The 24285-nt window shown below is 36.0% G+C and overlaps 1 protein-coding gene across 14 annotated transcripts; it reads left to right on the forward strand.

Moving 5' to 3' along the window:
- The first annotated feature begins 1872 nt into the window (after nucleotides 1-1872).
- Nucleotides 1873-19577, forward strand: LOC105045197 (serine/arginine-rich splicing factor SR30). 14 transcript variants are annotated; one of them, XR_012141454.1, is made up of 16 exons: nucleotides 1873-2017; nucleotides 2384-2475; nucleotides 7219-7284; nucleotides 7442-7516; nucleotides 7601-7712; nucleotides 7810-7856; nucleotides 7938-7995; nucleotides 10693-10742; nucleotides 11105-11161; nucleotides 11269-11378; nucleotides 11450-11554; nucleotides 12386-12512; nucleotides 18304-18387; nucleotides 18461-19014; nucleotides 19085-19171; nucleotides 19281-19577. XR_012141454.1 is itself a non-coding variant. In XM_010923376.3 (14 exons), exons 2-14 carry the CDS (start codon nucleotides 2389-2391, stop codon nucleotides 19293-19295), a joined length of 903 nt encoding a protein of 300 aa, XP_010921678.1. In that variant the 5' UTR covers nucleotides 1873-2017; nucleotides 2384-2388; the 3' UTR covers nucleotides 19296-19577. The 14 variants fall into 14 exon arrangements, 1 of the variants encoding a protein (XP_010921678.1); XR_012141451.1 differs by lacking the exon at nucleotides 12386-12512 and having other exon boundaries at nucleotides 18461-18624; nucleotides 18902-19014; XR_012141452.1 differs by lacking the exon at nucleotides 12386-12512 and having other exon boundaries at nucleotides 18461-18556; nucleotides 18902-19014.
- The last annotated feature ends 4708 nt before the right edge of the window (nucleotides 19578-24285 follow it).

A 24285-nucleotide genomic window follows, 5' to 3' on the forward strand; every position in this document is an offset into this window, starting at 1 on the left:
ATAGCTCAGGAATTTTTTTCTAGCCTCCCACTAGCTTCAATTACCGTGATTTATATCTACAATGCTTCAACCATTTCCATTATGAGAACGAATAACAAATTGATGGAAAAATAGGGAAAATATGTAGCTTAGACCATTGAACTAATAAAACCCTTATTAATCATGAAAAATGAGGCAATACTAATCCTCCCAATCACTTTAATCATCGTGACACTAATTGGCATGTCAAATGTAGGAAGAAATAAAGACAAGGATGTTTTGGAAAAAATAAAGATGAGAAATTTGCTAGTTGGAATATAATATACTAAGAATGCTTTTCTAAAAGGAAAATAATTTTATTAGGAAAATCATAGGTTAAGAAGAGTCTAGTTAACTTGAAATCTATGATATCATATGTTCGATTTTCTATAAATTTTTAAAAAGGAATCTAGTTAATTTGAAATTTTGAAAAATAATTTAAATAAAAAAATTTTAAGAGAAAATCGATTAATTTGAATTTTTATTATGCAATTTTCTATGACTTTACCAGGTTTTTTCTTGGATTTTAAATTTGTACTTTTCTAAAAAGGAAATTATAAGATTATGCAGTATTTGACTTCTAAAATACCGATATTCCTCATTATAGTAATAATGAGATTTAATAGGTATCTTGGTACTTTTTTAAAAGCATATGCTTTACTCATTATCTCAATACTTCTCTAAAAGCTCTAAAAAGAAAAATAAATTATTTCATATAATTTTTTATTTTTTTAAATTTATGATATGGTATATCTGATTTCTATAATTTTTTTAAACAAGAGTTCAATTAACTTGAAACTTTGGAAAATAATTTTTAATAAGAAAATAATATGCTAAAAAGAATTTGGTTAATTTGATATTTATTATGAGATTTTCTATGATTTTTAAGAATTTTCTATGGATTTTAAATTCATACTTCTCTAAAAAGAAAATAATAAGAATTATGTGCTATTCGAATTTTAAAATATCAGCATTTCTCATTATGGTAGTAATAAGATTTAGTAAGTTCTTTTTTAAATCTCTAAAAAAAAATAATAAGAATTACATGGTATTTGAATTTTGAAATATCAATATTTCTCATTGCGGTAACAATTAGATTTATTTGATATTTTATCATATAGGTAAGTATTTGGTTCATGGATATACCAAATTTGAATAACTCTAACATACTTGGATACATATTTAGATAACTTATGATTTTTTATATTTTTCTAGATACTTTAAATGAATTTTCTACAATTTTTTTTCTAAATTTTCTGAATTTTAGAGAGATGGGAATTTTTTCTATCCTTTATATTAATAGGTATAGAGATAACTCACTTCTCCTCTTTCTTATTTGGGCAAACAAGCATGATAATGAAATAATAAGATATATGTATGAATTTATTGTGAAAATGATCTCATTGGAGAATGAGAACTTAATATCCAATTTTTTATTTAATTATGTTTTTATGTTTAATCTTTACATGATGACACCATCAAAAACATGGTTTGGGTTTTGGGTTTTGCAAGAAAGAATGATTGATTTTTGACCATTAGATCATGATTTGCATAGCTCTCAAAGTACTCTGATCTTGTTTATCAATATATTTGGATAGATCTCAAAGCAATCATTGTGGATTTGTGCAAAGAAAGTGAATGTTTGTCTTGCGTGCCGAAGATATAACCCGTCCTCAAAACCGGGATGTGGCATAAAATGTTCAGCCAACATGGTGAGTAAAATTGCACAGTCCAAAAATCTTAACCTAACGCGCAATTACCACCGTTCGCACGCGCAACGCACGCGCTCAACGCTAGCTGCGGTATAAATTTACCCGCATCAACGGTCAGAAAGTAACATCCGAATCTTGAAGCATCGTCCGCTCTATTTATTCCGTCGCCGCGGTCTCGGGCGTTTCCTACAGCATTAGCCCCAGTTCTTGGATAGTCTCGAACAAGGAAGCCGTCCTCCGTCTCTTCTACGACGCCCAGGGGAGGGCTCATCTCCGACACCGCCGCGGTACGAATCCAACAAATCATAGGGCAAGGCCCCTAATGTTTTCTCTCTTTTTGGTCTTTTCAGCTAGCCGTTTCACCGGTGGAATTTTTCTGTTTCGATCTAGGGTTTTACTGTTAAGATTTTGATTTCTTGAAGCTTTATGTTTTCTTGATCGAATCGTTTATTGTGAAGACATTTCTATGTTTAAGCCGTGATTCTTTTTTTTGAAAATTGAGATGATAATGGACTTATCCCTTTTTTGTGGATTCGTTTTTCATAATGGTTGATTTCTTGAACCAAGGTTTGTTTTTTTTTGCTTTTCTTATCGGATTTTATTCTCATTTGCTCGTCTTGAGAGATTTTGTGTGTGTGTGTGTGGGACTGCAGGAAATATGAGCAAGCGTTCCAGTCGAACCCTCTATGTTGGCAATCTCCCTGGAGACATCCGCGAGCGGGAGGTTGAAGATCTGTTTTACAAGGTTTGTGAGCTTTGATGGAAGCTTATTGTTGTCGCCTGATTCGCATGAGAGCAAGAAGTAGTTACTCTTTGGATCTTTTATGTAGGAATATAAAATTTTCTGATGTTTACATAAAAAATTGTCAGGGAATCTGCATAAGAGGCAGAAAGTCATCCTCATATATATATATATTTTTCAGATAAGGTGACATGCCAACGTGACAGGTTATGCATGGTTTATGTTATTTGGAAAAATAATGAGTCCACGTTGTGTGCCTCATCCAATTTTAGGATTAGTTTTTTTTTTTTAAAATTTTATTTTATAATTGAACTCCTCTGTTTCTTTTTATGGAGAATTATTTTGATTCTTATGTGGTTGGGTTGTTTGTGACTGCCAGACTTAAATATCTCTGAACTTTTAGCTTGTTTCTCAGAGTAATTTGGTGCAATACTTGTTTTGTGAAACATCGTTGAAGGCTGTCGAAATTGGACTTACTTTGAAGTTTTATCATTACAAATCGCAAAGTTAATAACTCCTCTTTTTTTTCTTTTCTTTTTTGTTGGGATGGGGGTGGGGGGGGATGATTCATGCCCACATCAAAGTTTCAAGAATTTTTGGTGTATTAGCAGCATGTATTATGAGTTGTGTTGTTGATATGTGATGATTTAGGTGATATAATATACTAGCCATGATTATATAAGATTTATTTTTGTATATCCTATTTAGTTCCCAGACAAATTTACTTTACGTGCTTTGTAATGGGGCTATTGCTATTATTTTTGGGGTGTAAGGTGTCTTTTGATTGATTGATTGTGTGTGTGTGTGTATTCAATGTTTACTTTAAATAATATGTTTTCAGTTTTTGTATCTTTGTTTACAAGAAAATCTCATCTCATAGGTTCAGGTTAAATTTAAGAGATGAAAGTAATATATGATTTCCAGAAGTTCAATTGGTTTATGAAAAGGACATGATGGAAAGTGCATGTGTTGTGACATGCTTATTTTAGCAAATGAAAAGCAAGAACGCCCTGAATTTGGGGATTTCAAGGATGTTATAGTCAAGGTATGCCATATTGTACTGAACCGAATGGTATGGGCCATAATGTACTGTACTAGTTTGGTACTTGTGCATGGTATAGTGGGGTGTACCGACACACAGTACAGTAGGGCATACTGATAATACGCTAAACCAGTCCTTGTACTAGATGTACTGACATAGTGACAGGGTGGCACTGATATGGGGCTCAATACCGAGATGACGTATCATGGTCAAAATATTGAAGATGCTAAATGCAGAAGGGATTCAGGTAGATAACTACATAAAGTTGAGATTTTGAACAGATTTAATTGCTCATCATGGAGGAGCAAACTCAATACATGGTTGGTGTCATATAATTTTGATATGGTCATGAAGCATTATTAGCCCAATAGGTTCCAAACCATGTGAAATTGCTTCTTTTTGACAAATTGCATGGAGCCTATAAGGTGACAGAGCTTGTGATTAGGACTATCAATGGGGACTATTTACTCTAGTTTTTGAAACAGAATTTCTACCAAGGTGTTTTTTCAAGGCGTCCATAAGAGGCTTATTGACATGTATAATTTTGAAGTTTTTTCCTTCGAAGTTCTATGGTACTAAGTTGTAACAAGGGGTTAATGAGGCACTGCAGCCTTAATGGCTTTTTAGTGGAAAATGAACCTAAGAATATGGGTTAAATGTGTTGTGGGTATATTCATCATGCATGGTGTGTACTAACCCAGCACTTTTTATGAACTTTTTGGTCAAGCATACCATACACTAATTCAATAAACCTCGGAAATTGGAATAGTTATTGAGTAAATGGCTTTTAGAAGGTGGAAGCAAGAATCAATCAAGTTCAGCTGACTTATTTTGTTGGGGTTGAAGCTGAAAAAAGAATCACGATTCTCAGAAGCCTTATGATAGACAAATTTTGTGATAACTGATGTAAGAAAAGGTAGACTCCTTTATGAATTAAGAAAAGGAAGACTCCTTTATGAATTAAGAAAAGGTGTTGTTTGTGTTGTAAGATCAGATCTCTAAAGGTAGATTTCAATAAACTAAACCTTTTAAAGGATGGATCGAATTCTTGGGAGCTTCTTTATGTTATAAGTTACATACCTACATGTTTCTATTCATCCAATCTTGCATGCGACATGTGGGTCTTAACTCTACAATTCCAGAATGATGCTGAAAGTTCAAGTAGTCAAGATAGTCAATTGAACATGGATATTTATTGTTCTGTAATGTGTGTGGAGATTTTTTTTAAATATTGGGACGGGATGTTGTACTATTATGTCAAAAAGCTTTTATTCTTTATATGATTTTAGTCACTATTGTTGGATAAAGATGATACAAGTAAGGTTTGCCATCTCGATACTGGACCCTGTAACTACCAAGTGTTGGTACAATATGAGATAGCATATTGGTCTGGTACGGGATAGTATAGCAGACTATGGATAAAAATATGATGTCTTCTTGATGGTTGTGCATAGATAATAGATAACTACTTTATTGCTAATGTATTGTGGAAATCAATGATTCGAAAAGAACCCTTTGTCATGGGATTGTTGAAATCGATGATTTATATGAAAGAATGTCATGATTGGGATTACTAAAAAATTGAATTTGATGACTTAGGGCCTATTTGGATTCATGGGCCCAAAATCCCACAGGATTAATGGTTTAGGCTTATACAATTGGGAAAAATGAGCTTGGGTTAGGCCTGTATTCAGAAATACCCAGTAGCCTGTGGAGTTGGCCGGTCCGAATCCCATAGGATAAAAAGATCACCTGCTAAGATAAATTTTTTATCCTATGGGATTGGGCCGGTCCACTCCACAGGCTCCTGGGTATTTCTGAATACAGGCCTAACCCAACCTCATTTTTCCCTATTGTATAGGCCTAAACCATGAATCCTGTGGGATTTTGGGCCCATGAATCCAAATAGCCCTTATGAGGATGTTTTAACCATAGGAAAGGTAAAAATGCAGTTACCATTTCCAATAGTTTTAGGACATGAGAATTTACTCCTTTGATTAACCTAGATATGTGCACACATAATGTTATTGTGCCTATGTACAAAAAATGTTTTGATAGAGATTTGTTCTGTTTAGGATATTTATGCCTATGCAAAAAGTTCAAATTACTTCAAATCATTTAAAGCAGGCAAATTTTGAGTCTGAAAATTGGAAAATGAATTAGGAATAAGTATTTAACCATTACGAATTGAGCAACATACAAGTAGGCTCTAGAAGTTATTAACCTTTTCTTGGAATCTAGAACACAATGGAGAAAAGATTGCAGTTGAAGACTTCTAGCTCATAGTGAATTCAAATAACCGACCCACTTAAGAAGGCAATATACATTTTCAACCAAGTACTTTCTCATGTAATATGAAATATGTGCCCTTTAAATCATTGGCAGCAAGAAAGCTAGTGTACTCCATTTGCAAGTTTAGAGTTGTGGCGTAAAAGGTGGAGTTGCTGAATCAAGAATGCAGGAGACTACAACTGATTAAGCTATTAAAATAATCATTTGATGTTTTCATTGTGATATTAGAGATGTTAAACTCATTAAACAAGTTTTTTTTTTTTTTTTGTTGTTGGTGGCAAAAGAAGTGTCAATTTTGGAACATGTTTGACGAAACCGACAGGGCCACGAAATATGCTATTTTGAATTAAAATCAGGAGAATTATTTGCACAAAGAGAAAAATCAATTCCCACGGTTATCTTGACGACATTGGAGATATGAAAGTAGGCAACTTTAAAGATGCAAGCCTGGCCATAGATATCTCACAAATGGATGTATAGATACTTTGCGCATATTTATCTTCTCTATTTGAATTCAGCAGGGGAAAATGTTGTTGCTTATTTTTGAGTTGAAGGTGTTTGACAACTTCTCTAATAAAAAGACAGTGTTAATGTTCCATTGAACATATTTAGTTTGTATTGTATCATGAAACAGTATGGTTGGGTTTTCTAATCAAATTTTGTAGGTTTTAATAGAGGCTCTAGTGAAGACCAATAACCTGTGGAGCATTAGCGTTAACAACTACACCATCCATCAGTGTTTTAAAAAGTGGCTTGGGTTTGCAGGTGTCATGGGACTGTATAGCACATGCTGTATTCAGGCAGCATATGTGGGCCTATATGCAGTTAGTTTTTTTTTTCCAAAAAACTATATTAAGATAATTAAAGTTTATTACACAATAAAAACAACAATAATAATAGTAATTTTTTTTGGATAAATAATCCTAATTATTAGTAACAATGTCAATTAAGGTTAGTGCTTATTACTTAATACGTAGTACTAATAGCAGTTGTTATAGCATAATTGAAAACCACATCATACTGAGCCATTTGTTTGAACATGCTCCCTCTGCACAGGTCCACATGAGAAGGGACCATATATTTGGTTTCATAATGTTAAGTGGCCACATATGTATCTGTGCAATGCTAGTCGAACTACATATACAGCTTCATAATGCTAAATGGACTAACTTTTCTGCCCACAAGCAGTGTAACCGCATATGCTAACTGCATATAGGCAATGCAGTGCGGTCAAGGGGTTGCACCCGCATATGTGGCCTTGTGCACCACATTTTAAAACTGTACCATCTATTATTGTGAACAGTTTAAGGTATTGTGGAAATTATGCTGCCAAAAAGGGATTGCAAATATTGATAGTTTTCTGCTTTATATTTCTGATGACATTTAATGGTCTGATTAAATGTGTTTTGCAGTATGGGCCCATTGTTGATATTGATCTGAAGATTCCTCCAAGGCCTCCAGGTTATGCTTTTGTTGAGGTAGTGTTATCCTTATGACCAAATGTTATATGAAATTCTACCCTCTGTAAACAAACCAGAATATTTATACTAATTTGTTGCCAAACAAAATAAAATAAAAAATAATGTTAGTGCATGCTGTGGTTGTAAGCATTCACAGAATTGCTGTTTCTTGCAGTTCGAAGATGCTCGTGATGCCGAAGATGCTATTCGCGGTCGTGATGGATATAATTTTGATGGTCACAGATTAAGAGTAGGCATTTTTATTGACAAAGTTGTTGGTATTTTTACTGATTTTTTGTTATTTTACAACTAAGTTCTTTGTTCTTGCATATAGGTGGAACTTGCACATGGTGGACGAGGCCAGTCTTCATCATTTGACCGACATAGCAGTTATAATAGTGGGGGACGACGTGGTGGTGGTGTCTCCAGGCGTTCGGAGTATCGTGGTGCGTTCTTGGCTAAAGTTGTTTGATTGTAATCCTAAATCCGAATTTCCAGATATGTGAATTTTGCTTGAGGTTTGTTATGTGTTATTTCATGCAGTTCTTGTCACTGGTTTACCTTCGTCTGCGTCTTGGCAAGATCTTAAGGTTTGGAAAAATGGTAGTATTTTCATTCTAAAAATTTTCACTTTGTCTGAATACTGTGGTTTTGAAATTCTCCAAGTTCAGGATCATATGCGCCGAGCTGGTGATGTTTGTTTCTCTGAAGTGTTCCGTGATGGTGGAGGTAAGCTGCTCTATATCTCTATTTGATAGAAAAAGTTTGTGTTTTGCTTAAAATGTTCAGGTGGTGGGTTTGAAAAACTGTGTCCATTCTTTGAATGACCTAGTTGCAAGTGTGTGTGTGAGTGAGTTGGCATATGGGTTCATGTATGTTTATATGTATGTAAAAAGTTCTCCTTAGTGATATTGGTGATATGGAGCAAGTTTTAGAAATTCTAGTTTACATAGAACATTTGATTAAATGAAAAAGAAGGAACTAATTAAATGGAAGAAAAGCAGATTAAGAGTTTTCTCTTTTTTGTTTTAACCAATGATTATTTGTAGGAAGTTGTGGGAGAATGTGCTTAAGGCATAGTGGTATAGCATGGTCTCCTTGCTCTTTTTGCTTTTTCCTTTTGGTAGTTTTTTCTCAAAATTGTCATCTAGATTTGGAGGGGTTATTTGAGGCTTTATAGAGGTAACTCAAACTTGTTCTAAAATGTTTTCATTAAATTTTCTTTTCATTGTTAAACATCTAAGAAGAAGATTTTTTGATTAGTCTTTCTTTTTTTCTTGATCAGCTGATAATGAGTCTTGATATATTCATTTGGTGCGGTAGATCTTGAATTTTCATATGCACCGATACATGCATGGATGTGTATATACTTACATACGGACTCATATACAGATACTAACATCTACATGTGTGTGTTCATGTGTTGAACTATTCTAGTCCTTCCACAAGTAAGGCTGGAAATGGGCTCGGGCTAGCCCGAATGTGGGTCGGGGCTTTAGGCTAGGCCCGAACAAAAACAAGCAAGGTTTGGGCTTATATATAAAGCCCATTTTATTCTCGGGCCGGGCTTGGGCTCACCATTGGCCCGACCTGAGCTCGGTCTGGGTTCAAGCTCGAGCCCGACTGCAAGCCTGATCCTAGCCCATGATTTAGGCTCGAGCCCAAGATGGCCAAGCTTAGAAGAGAAAAGAAGCCAACCATCGGTGTCTTCGCTCCCCATGATGCTGCCCTTCACCCTGATGCGAACCACCTCATCCCTCCAAGCGGATTCAGTTGAGCGTTCCCCCTCTTGTTTTTGCGAGATTCTGGCAGAAGCCGATGGTGGGAGAAAGTGGTGGTTAGATCTATATTGGGTGGCAACAGAGAATCCAAACTTTCTAATAGAGTCATTCGAGGTTTTGATCGGGGATGAGTTCGAGTAGACGGACTTGAATGCCATCTTACAATCGGGAGGAGGAGCATGATGAAGCATGATGAGAGTATGCATGGTCCTCACTGTCCATGAATGGAACTGCCCGCGAAGCTTGAGGAGTATAGCCCTCGTCCCCCTTTCGTCACTACTGTTTCCAAGGTTGTTGTGGCCTAGATCTACCTCACCATTGAGTATGCCGCCACGAAGCCCACCGCCCTCCACCCCATCATTGACGTTGCCCTCTGTCATTGCCGCCCACAGTCGAATCGATGCCTACTTTCTCGTCATCGTCCGCGCAATGGAGGACCTCAGGCTCCCACATGGTTTCACTAGTGCCTATGATAAGACGTGACACTTCTGAGATCGATCGAGCATTTTGAGAGAGCTGATGGTGTTCGTCCACTCGATAGATGGGGCGGGAGCCGCCATTCTGGCTCATGCTGCAAAGAGAAGGGTCATAGGAGGGGGAGGGCGGCGAGGATGGGAGGGAAGGGAAGAGGAAGAGGGTTCCATTTGGCTCGAGAGGGAGGGTGGAGCTAGTATCACTGAAGTGGCTAGAATGTCTACATGGCAGCAATTTTACTGATCCAGTATTACCGTTGGGTTGGTACTCTGGGTGTAGGATATGGTTCCTCCATGGAGATAGGGGAGAGAGAGAGAGAGAAACAGAGGGAGAGGGAGGGGGTTTGGACTCGGGCTCGGGCTGGGCTTGGGCCTTAAATTTTAAGATATTTTGGGCCTAAGCCTAAAAAAAACTATTTCAGGCTGGGCTCAGGTAGGGGTATGGCCCGGCCCAGCTCGGCCCGTTTCCAGCCCTATCCACAAGTCTCATTCTAACCTAATCTTAAGTATCCTTTTTTTGTTTAACTTGATTGGTCTAATTGCCGAGCATTAAAATTCTTGCATCCTCTGTGCAATGATTATGGCCTGGGTGTTGCTTGCCTCCCAATCGTTTTCCATAAGGCGAGTTTGACAATTGGAAATGAGCTTATTAGCTACATGACTTGCGTCAAAACTAGCAATTTGTACTTTGAATGCTTGAACTGTAATTCAACATGGCAACTTTCTTGAATAAAATGCTGGTAGTAGAGTTGTATTTTCCTGTGAAGTTGTTGACATCGTACTGCTGTGACTATTGAAACTCTTGCACAATCTCAACCAGATGGACCTTGGTCATCTGCATCTCCATGAAACAAAGCTTGGTTGTGGCAGTGGCAATGATATCTATGGTGGCAGTGGCATTGTAACATTGTTTTCTCTTGTTTCTTCTGCTCGGATGAGGCCTCTATTAGGAACGGTTTTTATTTTTTCCACCAATTATGTCTTTTTCTTCACCATTTCTGTGCAACTGCTCTCTCTCTTCCTCCCTCTCTATCTTCTCGCATGCATAACTCACACATTGATACATGATTTCATAATTTGGCCTGTTTTGTAAGATGAAGGGGTTGTGGACTTAAACCAAGGATTCTGAGTTAAATAATTGATTTATTATTCATTCTTTTTTGTTTGTGCAGGTACTACAGGAGTTGTGGATTATACAAACTATGAGGATATGAAATATGCGGTAGGTTGATTATGTCTTCTGCCTGTGATCTGCTTGCACTTGCAAAGTGACATGTAATGGGATGGAAATGCTGGCCATTTAAGTAATGTAATGTAATGCTCCCTTCAATGTGGGAAAAAGCCTTTAAAAGAAATTTAACTTTTCATGGAGCCTCCTCTAGTTAGAGCTATGCTTCGTTACTCCATTTAGCCAATTTCATAATAGGAAAAGGCTTATGGGTAAAGAATGATGATGTTTTACCATAGTTCCTTCTGTTAAGAAATCTTTCTTTCATTCTTTCCTTTTTTTAGATGTCTTAATATTTAATTTTGTCTTGACTTTTTTAAAGAAATTCTTCTGATGGTATTTTTCTCCATTGGCAGATCAGAAAGCTCGATGACTCTGAGTTTCGCAATGCATTTTCTCGGGCATATATAAGAGTATGATCTTTTGCACATCATTGGCAGCCTTTTTTTTTCTTTGTTTCTGCAACATGTCGAGTATGCGGAACTTTCTCATCCAATTTCTTCTTATTATTTTTTTATAGGTGAAGGAGTATGATTCTAGGAGAAGCTTATCTAGGAGCCGAAGCCGTAGCCATTCCTACTCAAAAAGTCGGAGTCCTAGTCGCAGTAGAAGTCACAGCCGGAGCCAAAGGTTTGATGTAGATTATTTGCCATTATTGTGATAAAATGTGATTTCTTTTAACGCAGATTGATTATTTGCAGCAAGTCTCCGAAGGCTAAATCATCACGCCGTTCTTTGTCAAGATCTAGATCCAGATCTGTATCTTCTCGATCTCATTCAGGATCAAGGGGGCACTCTTTGTCAAGGTATGCCTTTGTCTTTTCAGATAATTCTGAGTTTGTTTACCTAGAATAAATTTGCATGCACTTGTTTTATGGTTCATAATTGTGCCATAATGCTTCTTGTAAAGGCACCAAATGGGCCCTTTGAAAGGGACTGGGGATGTCATACTTTACATGGTCCTGTAAGGTGCAGCAATCTTACTTACAAGCTGCATGTTACATGTCTGAGAAATTATAGAAACTGCAATGGTGTCTTTCTATATTGAAGATAAGTTGGGGATGAGGTGCAGTGCTTACTTGATTTGTACAAGGGATGATATGCACTTGCTAGAGCTTTACCTGTAAGCATTCAAAAATGCTATTTCCTGCTATATTGAAATAGCATTTACTAGTCAGCCTAAATTTTCCTTTATTTTAGCTTGTTGATGTTTTATTGACGAATTGATTACTTAGGCAGAGTTGCCACTGCTGCTACTGTTATTTAAGCAGCTGCGGGCTGTGTTTGTTATGCTGTCCTGCCTTCTCCCATGGACCACATATAATAGAACTATTGGACATTTTTAGATCTTATGAAATCTATTTATAATCCACTTTTATTAGGGTTCAGACGGTATTTGGATGGTTTTGGCTTATGGGAATTAACTTTGATGTTATCGTCAGTGGATTGATTGGTGCTATTAGTGCATTAACCTCATGGTTTTCTCTTGCATTCTTGGTTCATTAGTTGGTGATTTTCTAATTGATGTAGTTCTCAATGGGGATGGTTTATAATTTATGTCCTCTGATGATTTTTTATAGTATTAGTTTCTTAACAATTCCATTTTTTTGGGAATTCTGAGGTGGTTGCACTTATAGACACCTGGGTATAATGAGGCACAACAATATATACTACTTGGCTCTCTGGAATTGGAATATCCTGCTTAAGTTGTCTTAAAGTTCTGATGCTTTTTGGAGTTTCCTGTTGAAGGGCATACTTGTGCAGGTAATGGTGCTTGTGTTTTTAACATTTGAAGTGCCAAATAATTAACCTTAAGTGTCTGGGCATTTTCTGAAGTTCCATTACTTGTTTTTGTTTAATACAATGTTTGTATAGATGAATTTATGCATTGTATGAAAGTCTTTCTACATTGGGTTTTATTGGCGGCAGAGGTGTTGGACAGCCAGGACTTTATTATCTTGCATTTGTGACAAGTGCCTGGATAAGAGTGGGAGCCATAATATGCATTCTGGTTCCCTTCTAGCTCCATGCTAAATGCAGGTTGCTGATTGGGTGCTAAATTGACTTGGGGCATATTTAGTGACTCTGACTAAGATGGTGCATGTCTTCGAGGCTTCTTTTGTTGTTGGTCAGCCTTTTTTTTCCTTTGACTGTCATTAGATTTTCTTGATGTCCACTTTCCTTTTAGCATCTGTGATTGGATTTAGCTGCTTCCATTAGTTTCGTAAGCGGACTGGAAAATAGGCCTGTTTAATAAGCAGGCTGCACTTGGGCTTGAGATTAAAGTTCGGTCCGAATTGGCTCGCTCGATTTGTTTCATTTTTCCCCTTTTTGTTGTCTGTTTGATATATTTGTAATTTTAGTTAACAGTTATTGTTGATATGTGAACTTAATGGATAATAGACATATTGTTGGTTGTTGGCAATAATTAATTATTCATATTTAACATTTTTAAAATATTTTAAAGCATTTATATTTTTTAATATTAAAAAAAAAAGGGAAAATAATGGCCATGAAGCTCGAGGCTTGGTTAAACATTGTGCCACATATCATGCAGTTTCCCTCTTCATGCCACTCCACCAAAAATTCTCTCTTAAATCCTTGTACATTGTGGTGCTTCGAAGGTGCGTGAAGTAAGCAAAGTTGTGGGCTGTCTCTAGAATCTCTTTTCACAATTCTGGGTTCTTAGGAACACATAACCCGTTGCCAAATCTTAGGGATCTATGCTCATGAACTCTTGAGTTTAGACTGGCCACTAGGTTCTATCGCTTCTCTGGTCCTTTGAAATTTTGGACCTTCTCCCATAGATGCCTTGATTCTCTTGATCAAAGTAGGCTGCACCCTGATATTAATAAGCTGACATCTAGAATTATGTAGCCTCACCTTGATCCTTGATCTCTCTAGATCTTCTAGAATATACTTTTACAAAGTGACCAGAGTTGCTATCCTTGGGGGATAACTGATGGTCAGTCGGAGTCCTTCAGCAGCTCCAACCATCTCATTTGCCTCAATTGAACTCCTTAGTGAAAATATGCTTTAGGTGTTTGTGATTCATTAAGATCTCACATGGTTCTCCATATATAGGTAATTTCCCCAAATTTTTAGTGCAAAAGTCACCACTGCCAACTCCAAGTCATTGATTAGGTTGTTTTGCTTATGTGACTTTAACTGTTTGGTGGCATATGTTTCAGCCTTCTCATTCTCGTTAGCACACATCCCAGGCCTTTTTCTAAGCATCACCGTAAATAGTAAAGCTTCCTCTTCCAGAAGGCAGAGTGAGAATTGAGATCGATGCTAGTTGCTTTTTCAGCACCTGGATCCACTCAAATTTGGCTCCTTTGTGAGCCAAGTGGGTCAGAGGCGCTGCATTACGGCACAATTCTGGTCTGCTCTTTCTGAAACTCAGAAAAGGTCAGAGTCAGACCTTTAACAAATTCTCTTGTTGCTTACGTCTTTGGAAGTGGTCAGCTCCAATGGTCAGATACCAGCTCGAATTTTCTGCCACAACCCCCTCTTGAGCCCCCAAGCCTTGCTGATTTGGGTACCTACCATATTTGGAGCTAATCAGGATAGCTTGGTGAACTTGTCCTCATACTGGGCCACCATCATACTCTCTTGGGTTAGCTTGATAAATTCCCCTTTTGGTAGTTGAGGTTGTCGGAATAGTCACTCTTTTCATAAACTCCTTTCAGAAAAGGACTTTGGATCATTCTCAAGCTGTCTTTGGACAGCTTCTTTATAACTCGTAGGCCTCTGGCTTTGAAGGTTGGTCACCCTCGGTCCTTGCTTGTCCTGTCTGCTGCATCTGCTGCAAGAATCCGATCAAAGCCTACACCAAATCAGCCACATGGCCCCTGATTCTTGGGAATGCCATGGGCTCCTTGATTATCGCTGATGGTCTTGAGGTTGTCATTTTGCCGGTTAGCAGAACTAATCTCCAGGTTAGCAATCCTCCTTGTGGATTGGCTGTCAACCATCTGAGAGGCATTCGTGGTACGAGAAGTGAGTGCCACAAGCTTGGGAAGTGCCAACAGTATGATGGGTGTTAGCCACAGGAACCTTATGCAAGATCAGCCAATTTCCTGGTCCAAGATCGGGGCCATCACAACTTGTATCCGCCAAAATAGATTTTACTATGCTTGATTATACTAAATGGTCCTTTGTATAAGGTAACTTTTAAACTCTTAAAATAAGGGAAACTTTCCAATTATCCCTTGACACTGTAAATTCCTCACAACTAGCTAGTCCAAGCCTTAAGAATCTAAAACCTATGCTATGATATCACCTTATTTCTCATGCCTGGACTTGTTGACACAAGCCTGGCACGTGGCAAATGGCTGCATGTCCCATAGGGTTTGGCCTCACAAGACATGTAAGGTTTGCCAAATGATTTCATAATTTCAAAAATAGATATCTGCATACAATAGATATCTGCATACAATAGTGGATAGGCAATGATACTAGGAGCATTTCTATATGCTACCTTTCAAACTTTGATAATTTGAAAATTGATTAAAACAAGAATTTTCCATCAACATAGTCTTGAAGGCACTACATAAACTTGATCAGAAAGTTATTAAAGTAGGGACTACGACTAGAACCTAAGCTCTCCAGCACACTACACAGCCCAGTCCGTGCTACTTCATATATGGAGAAAGGACAGAAAAAGAAAGGTGACCTAATAACCCAATAAGTTACCTTGACACCTCTAGTTGGATCAAGCATATGATATGCAAAAGTTCAGATAAGTACATGTACCATTATTGCTTGTAAAGGTAGTGAATTTTGCAAATTCAAAAGGAACTTCACAAATGGCATATAGGTGTATGTATATGTCAAACATAATGATTCACTCTTTAGAATGCTTGAATAGAAACTAGGTTTGATGCATCTTATTGAGAAATTTTTTCATAAACTCGCAAAAAAATTTCAATTGCAACTCTTTTCCTATCTTAGGTTTTATGACTTGGGCCATGATTAGCCCCATGACAATGCTTGATAGAGAGTAGTCCCTGAATACATGATTATTAGTGATCAGCTTCACTGGCTAGACTTGAAAGGAACTAATTATGAGCACATGTTTGCTAGCAATTATTCCCACTGGCTAGGCTTGAAAGCAACTAGTTTCTGAGTATAGATTGCCAATGATTAGCCTCGCTAGCTAGGCCCGACTAATAGTTTGGCTAAAGAGTCCATTTATTGTAAACCTTTATATCAATTACATAGTGATCAATAAAAAATTTTCAAGGTCCATAAACTTTCTGCAATTTTCAACAACTTGATTTATGTAACTCCATACAAAATCAAACCAACTCTTTGGATGCACAAAAGGTCAGCAACCATGTTCATGCTTGATCCATATTTTAAATCATTTTTCATGTAGGGCATACATAATGCCTAATTTAAACATAATATACATAAATAATTTTCATTATCTCAATTCTAATATGATGGAATTTTTCAAATGCATGTTTAAAAACTAAGCAATATAAGTTTTAAATCAGATCATATGACATGCATAGTAAAAATGCTATGGGTAGAGGTACTTGTACATCTAAGTTGATAAGATCTGGAAATCCTTCTTGATAATGTTATGTACGACCTAAAATAAACACATTGAAAATGTTAGGTTTACAACCCTAAATACAACCTCTACAATTGAAGATCCCACTGGGTTGCAATAGTCTCTTAGGGTTCCACATTCTACGATCCTCCTGGATCAAGGGTGTAGTCCCAGGTCTGCACATCTGTGGCTTCTTCCTTGGATGGTAGAGCCGATATCTCGGCACACCTAGGCTAGAATCCATTTATCCCTTGATCCAAAGTCTAAACTAAGAGATTTAATTTAATATAAATATGAGTAAAGGTTATCAGTGTTTGCCTCTGATGTATGGCTTGGCCCCTAAATCGACACTCTTTGAGAGAGGAAACAAACAAAGAGCGAGAGATGGATTGGGGAAGGGGAAGGCACTTGATTTATTGATTGAGAGAACCTAGTGGAGAGGGATGTGCTGACCGGCGAAGTAGTGGCATTTGTGCTGATGATTTCCAAAAGGCCTCCTTGGAACATGGGTGTTGGAGAAAAAGAGAACACGAGAGAGAGAGGATGGAGGAGGTCGTGATGACAAACCAGGGGAGAAAGGAGAAGAATAAGAAAAGTGTGGGGCGGGGGGTGGGGGTCTAACATGTCCCCACCTCTTGGTAGTGGAAAAAGGAAAGAGGTGCAGTGCTTCTTGCATGTCTCTGGCGAAGATGGGTAGCTGATCCTTCTCTTGCTGGCTCCGACGAGTAAGGCAATCCTTCCTTATTGGCTGAGGCTAAGGGAGGAGGCGACTGCCTACCTCCTTCGTTAACTGGATGCTGCCAAAAACAGGGAGGCAAGGTCTAGCCTCCCCACTACTGGCCCAAACAAAGAATGGAGGCATGTGAGATCCCAGCCTCCTTCCTTAATTGATCCAGCATTGAAAAGGATAGAAAAAAAGTAATAAAGGAAGATGGGGAGAAGCAGAGCGAATATAGGGAGGCAGTCTCCTTTTCAGGGTGTTTCATAAAGTGTGTAATGACATGACATTCCCAAGAGCTTCTGCAAAGTGCAGACATTTCTAGCTTAGCATGGAGGCACTACATTTTAGGTTTGCCAAGGGGTGTCACTGGGCTATGTTATGTCCAAATGTACAAGTATTATTGCTCCAGAATGTGTATTCATGTAACATGCAGTGCTGTAGAAAAGACCAGCCAGTTGGAGGTTGGAATGTTGAAGAGGATAGCAACAGAGAGTAGTTGCAGCAATTTAAGCAGAGTAATATCAGGGGCCAAGAGGGAGGAGGCTACAGAGGGGCAGTGATGCAGCAGGCAAGTTAAAATAGGGTATAAATTGTGAATGTATTTTGGTCTTATTAGATCTAGATATTGGTTTTTTTTACCAGTTGCATTCTATTGGTGTGAAGTCCTTAATGAAGTAGACAACTGTAACAGAAAGCTTGTCAACCAGTCTTGACTTAATTCTCACAGCTGCATGAATAAACCTTATGTTGCCTCTGTCTGCAAAATTCTTTCTGGATGATGCTGTAATTCAAACTCATGCATGCCTAACCACCCAGTGGCAACTGATCTTCTGTACCCTGTGGTGGTATTTTAACCTTTAAAATCGTTTCCATTATAATGGGGTTGGCTGGTTCAATTCACAGCTGTTATTTTCTTGCAGTTTGGAAGATTGTTAGCATGTCTGTAACTTATTGTATATTGTCATGCTACAAATCATGTACTTTATTTTGGACATTATTATTTATGAAATGAAGATTTGCTTGTTTAGCAGTGGCTTTTGTATTCACAATTTTTTTCTAGGTTTTTTGATAGAGTGCTTTATGATTTGTGTTTGTTCATGAAAAATTAGTTGATTCTAGTGTCCCTGCCATTGTGCTTGTTTTTCCCCCCTCGTTTTGTGAGCTTTCCTCCAATTGAAAATTTTCTTTAAGCATGGTTGACGGTGTAAGAACGTTCCATACTGTCCAGTTATCATCCTGTGTTTTTGAAAGTTGCCTTGTCTGTTTTCTAGATTTGGACCCATGCGGTGGGGATTGCATATTAGGATCTTGATGGGATTTGGTGCAAGTGCCTGCAATTCTTTTGGTTGTGTGAGGTATGCTGTTTCATAAGCGAGCAGCTTCGGAAATCCAGAAAGCATATTAACTTCTATGCCTTTTGGCCTTTAGCTGATACCCATTGGAGTTCAGTGGGGCAGAAAGGATGGGTTGCGACCATAGAGCTGGATTTCCATGCACTGTGGAATTGGGACTCACCAAACAGTGGTAGAAACAAGTTTCACCTTCGGTCTTCAACATTATTTGCGGTTGGATTCTGGATTTGGAGTTTGGTGGTATAATGAAAATGATACATCTCACCTTTATTATTCATTACAGATTATTTGTTGCTGCCTAGGTTTTTAAATTAATCTGGTCATCGGTAGTTCTAATCATAGTTAGTTGGCTTTTGACTATGGCTTAATTATCACTGACCTATTTATTATATTTCTTTTACGTCACATTATTGGATTACTATACACGTGTTAAATTTCCTTTGAGAATTGCATGCTTCCAAAGTTTTTTAAGTAGCCTTTTTTTTTTTCTTTCAATATGGTAATTCTGACGTGGAAGAGGCGTTGAGGCTTTTGGATCAAGCTGTTAAAGCAGCGATGTGGATATTGAATTGAGTTGTTTCTGGAACTTTTTGCAGATCACGATCGAGATCCAGATCACCTTTGACTTCTGTAAGTGACAACCTGAAATGAAATCTTATTATTTTGCCATATTTGTTTGACTGAAACTGTGCTTGTGCAGCCACGTCGTGGCAAACCTGCGACTAGAAGTCCTAGGAAGCGAAGTCCCAGTAGGAGCAGGAGTTCATCGCGTTCTCGATCCCCTGCTGTATAAACAACTATTCCTTGACTTAATCTCAGGTTTTTTTGGGTAAATATTTACTTCCCTTGTTTGATGCTTTTTTTTTTTTTTTTGCTTTCTTTATTCCCCTGGACAGGCCAAGTCTGATTAAAGCTGAACTGCTTCCAAAGATGGTCAAATAGGAAGCCACATTTTGTGGATTTGGAACGTTACGGATTACCGGAGAAAACTCTTTGCTTGGGCACCATCTAGGGCACCAAGACTGTTGGTTGTGCTGTTAAGATATGGAACTATGCTGAACTTGCGTTAGGAAAACAAAACCGAATGCCCGAATTGCTGTTTATTTGATCCTTTACCAGATGACAATAGTTGGTAGTGTTCTAGTGGTTGCTTAATTAATACAGATATTTAGACGTCTGCATCTGACGCCGAAGTGGAGCTGTTTTTGTCATTTCTGTGGCATTGATTGGTGAAAGTATGGCTGGATTGTGTTTTTGTTTCCTTAGTACGAACATGCTATAGTTTATTTTTCAATCAAATATTTTTTTTTGATGAAATCTTTTATTCAAATATTGCTTTACAAGCGCGCAGGGACGTGGGCGTAAATAGGACTGACAAAATATGATTCGATCTGTCAATTCAATTCATGTTCGATCTATCATAAATAAATTTAAATTTAGATTAAACAGATTTAGATTATAAATTGATTAATTTATTTAATTTATTTAATAATTAAATTAGGTTTAAGTTTTAAATATTTAATCTGTTTAATTTGTTTAATATTAAAATTAGATGGATCAGATAATTTATTTAATTTATTTTTGATCTATTTAATCTGACCTATTTAATTTATTTAATTCATTTAAGATTTATTTAATCGATTTTTGATTCATTTAATTTAATTTATTTATTTAATTTGATTTATTTAATAAATGAATTGAGTAGGTTGGATTATCTGTTTATGTCGTGTTTAGATTTGAATGTTTAATTCATTTAATAAATAAGTTGGATTTGGGTTGATGATTTTTTGATCTGATCTGTATTGATCCGATCTGTTTATGATTCGATTCGATTGCCATCTTTTAAGTTCAAAGTTTGAAATATTAGAAGGCTTCTAGTTTTTTTTTTAAAGAGAGTTTTTGTGCATCATGTGGTGTAATAAAAATGTACCATCTCATTTTATTGGTTCATATAATTATTATTTTTTAATATTTATTTAATATTTATAGTATTATTTTTTGATTAAAAATTTTGAATGATAAAAATATTATTTTTTTAAAAAAAATTATGATATTTTGTGATAATATTAAGATATCTATTTTTTATATAATAGTAAGTCATAATTTGGTCATAGGATGTCATGAAAAAAAATAGAATATTTTTGTTATTTAAAAATTTTATAAATTTTTAATTATAAAAATATTTTTTTATGATTTTTAAAATAAAATTATAATTTTTTATCATGTAGGAAGTCATAATTTGATTATAAGATGTCATAATATAGTTATAGAATGTCATAATTTTTTTAAAGGAAGAATTTCATCGTTTAAAATTTTTAAAGTGAAATTATAGACATTAAATATGCATTGGAAAGTGATGGTTACGTAGTTTAATAAAATGAGATAGTATATTTTTTTTGCTCTGCATACGATGCATAAAAAATTACTCAAAAAATAAAAATAATAATGAGAATCGGTATGCCAGCTTTCTTTTTCTTATCATCCTCTTTTTCAAGCTTATTACATCATCTATTGAAGTACTTGGGGCTTGCAGGGCCTGTTTATTTAAATTAAGAGAGATTTTTTGTGCATCATGAACGATGTAAAAATTTTGATGTGGAGTGTATCGTCTCATTCGATTAATTTATATAATTATTATTTTTTAATATATATTTAATATCTATAGATCGATTTTTTTATTAAAAATTTTGTATGTCAAAAATATCCATCTTTTGAAAAAAATTATGACATCCTTTGGTGTAATATAGTCCAGAATGTCATAATATGGTTTAAAATATATTTCTATCCAATTATTTTTTAATATGTATTTAATGTCTGTAGATCGATTGTTTTGTTTAAAAATTTTGAATGACGAAAATATTTCTGTTCTTTAGAAAAAATTATGACATTCTATGCATATTATGGATGCAGAATGTCATAATATGGACATAGATATCATAATTTTTTTAAAAAATATAAATATTTTTATCATATAAAATTTTTAAATAAAAAAATTATTTATAAATATTAAATATATATTAAAAAATAATAATTATATAAATTAATCGAATAAGATAGTATATTCTGTATTGGATTTTCTACGCCTCGGGCGGCGCACAAAGAATTTCACTTTAGTTAATTATATGGCTGAAAGAATGGGCCTAGGCACAGCGGGCGGTGAGATTTCGTGGGTACTGCGCGAGCACTGACTTGAGAAACTACCCGCCCGCCCTCGAGGAACTTTGTAGTTGTTTGCTCTCGTGTGGGCTCCCGTGGAAGTGGCCTTAGAATAGAACATGCGGCAAGGTGGTTTGTTTCAGATGGAATTTCAATTACAATCCTTTATTTGGTAGAAAGGATAAATTTAAAAAAATAAAAATATATAAAAAAATGGATGGATGGATCTTCGGTGAAACATAAAAGGATGAATAAAAATTATTTATTTTTTTGCTTGGTATAAATAAGAAGAATGAAAGAAATGATGGATAATATTTGTATGATATTTTTATTAATTTATTTTTTGATAAAAAATTATTATCATCAATGTATAATATTTATTTATATTATAGAAGTAGAGCAATAGAGAACTTTATAATCACTGTAATTTATAGGATAAAAATTAAATAATATTCAATATTTTATCTTAATTTATAAATATCTCCTGCATCTCCAATTGTTATAGTATCAATCCTACAATTTTCAATTTGTTTGTAACATCCCTTGCTAATCCCTCAATTTGGGGTAGAGATTGTAGTTAGTGCCTATATGACAAATTATTTAGAATTACATATTGGGTTTTTTTTTTTTTTGATGAAAATTGGATCATTTTAAAATAGGATAGACTGTAACGTGGATTCAAAAGAGTTAAAAGATTAGAATATCCAAATCTTTATCTTATCCCTATCTCCTTTCCCAACCTATCTCTCAGAGACGACTATACACCCTACCTAGCGGCTTCTTGGCCACCATCTGTTGGGATTTGATGGTTTCATGCATACAAAAATTTTGAAACAAGTACACAATGAAAATTTTAAAATTTCAGATTAAATTTAATTTAATCTAAGCATGCATAAGATTAAATCTTAAAACCATAAACAAGATCGATATGTGTGAGATAGGATTCAGATACAGAAATTAAATAGAAAAAAATAAATAAAGAAGATCTAATCTTCATATCTTGGCACGAGTCGATCTACACTATGAACTGATGATCATGGATGTCTTCCGAAGGTCCTTTAAAGCCGCACAAGCGTCCGATCTCTATAGGTATCTACACAAAATTTCGATCTGATCAGAAGCTTCTTGATCTCATCGGAGTGCTAGCTATCTTGCAGAGATCGCATCTTGATGATTGAAAAATCTTCTTTTCTCTCAAGATACTCTTAGAGAAGAAGAAGATAATAGGAGGATGATGATCTCTATGCTAGAGATTATGAGAAGAACTTTTTCTTCTCTTTTCTTCCTAAAATCCATGCACCAAATGCCTATGCTAGAGATGTAAGAATTTTTATCCAACTCTTGGACAAAGAAGAGAAAAAAACTCATGTCCAAACCAAGACAAAAGAGAGAGATAAGAGGCCCCAACAACCAACTTTTGGTTGTTAGTAAGAAAGAAGGGATGTATCCAACCAAACCTCACGCCTCCTCTTGGTGCCGTGCCTCTCTTTTTCTCCAAAATTCTCACGCACGCTTCCTCTAGTTTTGGCATCCAAAAACTAATCACCATCAGCCCATCTAACACCTCATAAGGTGCATGGTTTAAATAGGAAGAGGAGATAGAGTTTAGGTAATAGATAAGAGACCAAACAATCTTGGACTCTAAATTTTGTGCCGTCCACCACCTTCTGATTTTTACACCCCCAAAACTCACGGAGAATAGGGGATGGCGTGAACTTATTACATGCTAAAAAGGAGAGAAGGGCGTGGGGTGTTTGGTGCCCAAATCTGATTGGGCGTGGGACCTTTTATGGCATATGGAAAGGAAGAGTTTAATCATCATGGGACTCTTCTTTAGGTGGTTGATTTAAATCAATTTAAACTCTAACCAATTCTAATCATATTAGAAATTGATTAGATCAAAATAGATTAAAATCTAAATCTGATTAGGAGTTCAAACTATTTAGATTAGATGTCACCTAATCAGAGGAGAAGTCCTAGTCCTTTGGGACTCTCTCTTGGTGCTTGAATCAAACTCAATTTAATCCTAATCCAATTAGAATTTAGTATACCCATGAAGATAAGAATTCTAGTCCAAATAAAAACTCAAACATTCTTGTTTAGATTCTAGTCTAATTAAGAATTAGGTCAAACTCAAATCCTAATTCAACAAGAAATTATTTTTTCATACAATTTGGTTATCTCATAACCCAATAAGGCTTGATCAAATCAAACCCATATCAAGTCAAATTAAATCTAATTCAATTAGACTTGATGCAAGCCCTATTGCTCAATCAAATTGAGCCAATTAGCAATCCAATTGCTAATTAATCCTCCTATAACTCATTAACTCTTTAGCGAGTTACTTAATTGTAACTTTTGCATTGGATTAATCATCAATCAAATTGATAATTAAATCCTATCATGATTCATAATCGTAATTCAACCATCTGATCAGTCAAAAATCTCTTTGTGTGTGATCCCATAGGTTCTATTCTATTTGGTAGTGAGATATATTGTGATCTTTATCACAATATTATTAAAACTTTTTTTAATGGGTTGGAACCATTCCAACTCTGCCTATCAAGGATCATCGATCATCGAGATGATGCTCATGGATCTCATAATCCACCAGTGATACCTAGCAGTATATAGTGACAATCCAGCAGATTAAAAGGTGATGACTTCTAAGTGCAGTTAACGTATGATACAGTCCCTCTATCGTGAGTCCCGACCAGATGGCAGGTCATGGATGAATCGTCAAAC

This window comes from Elaeis guineensis, chromosome 5 (assembly GCF_000442705.2).
Source record: "Elaeis guineensis isolate ETL-2024a chromosome 5, EG11, whole genome shotgun sequence".
Lineage (NCBI taxonomy): Eukaryota > Viridiplantae > Streptophyta > Magnoliopsida > Arecales > Arecaceae > Elaeis > Elaeis guineensis.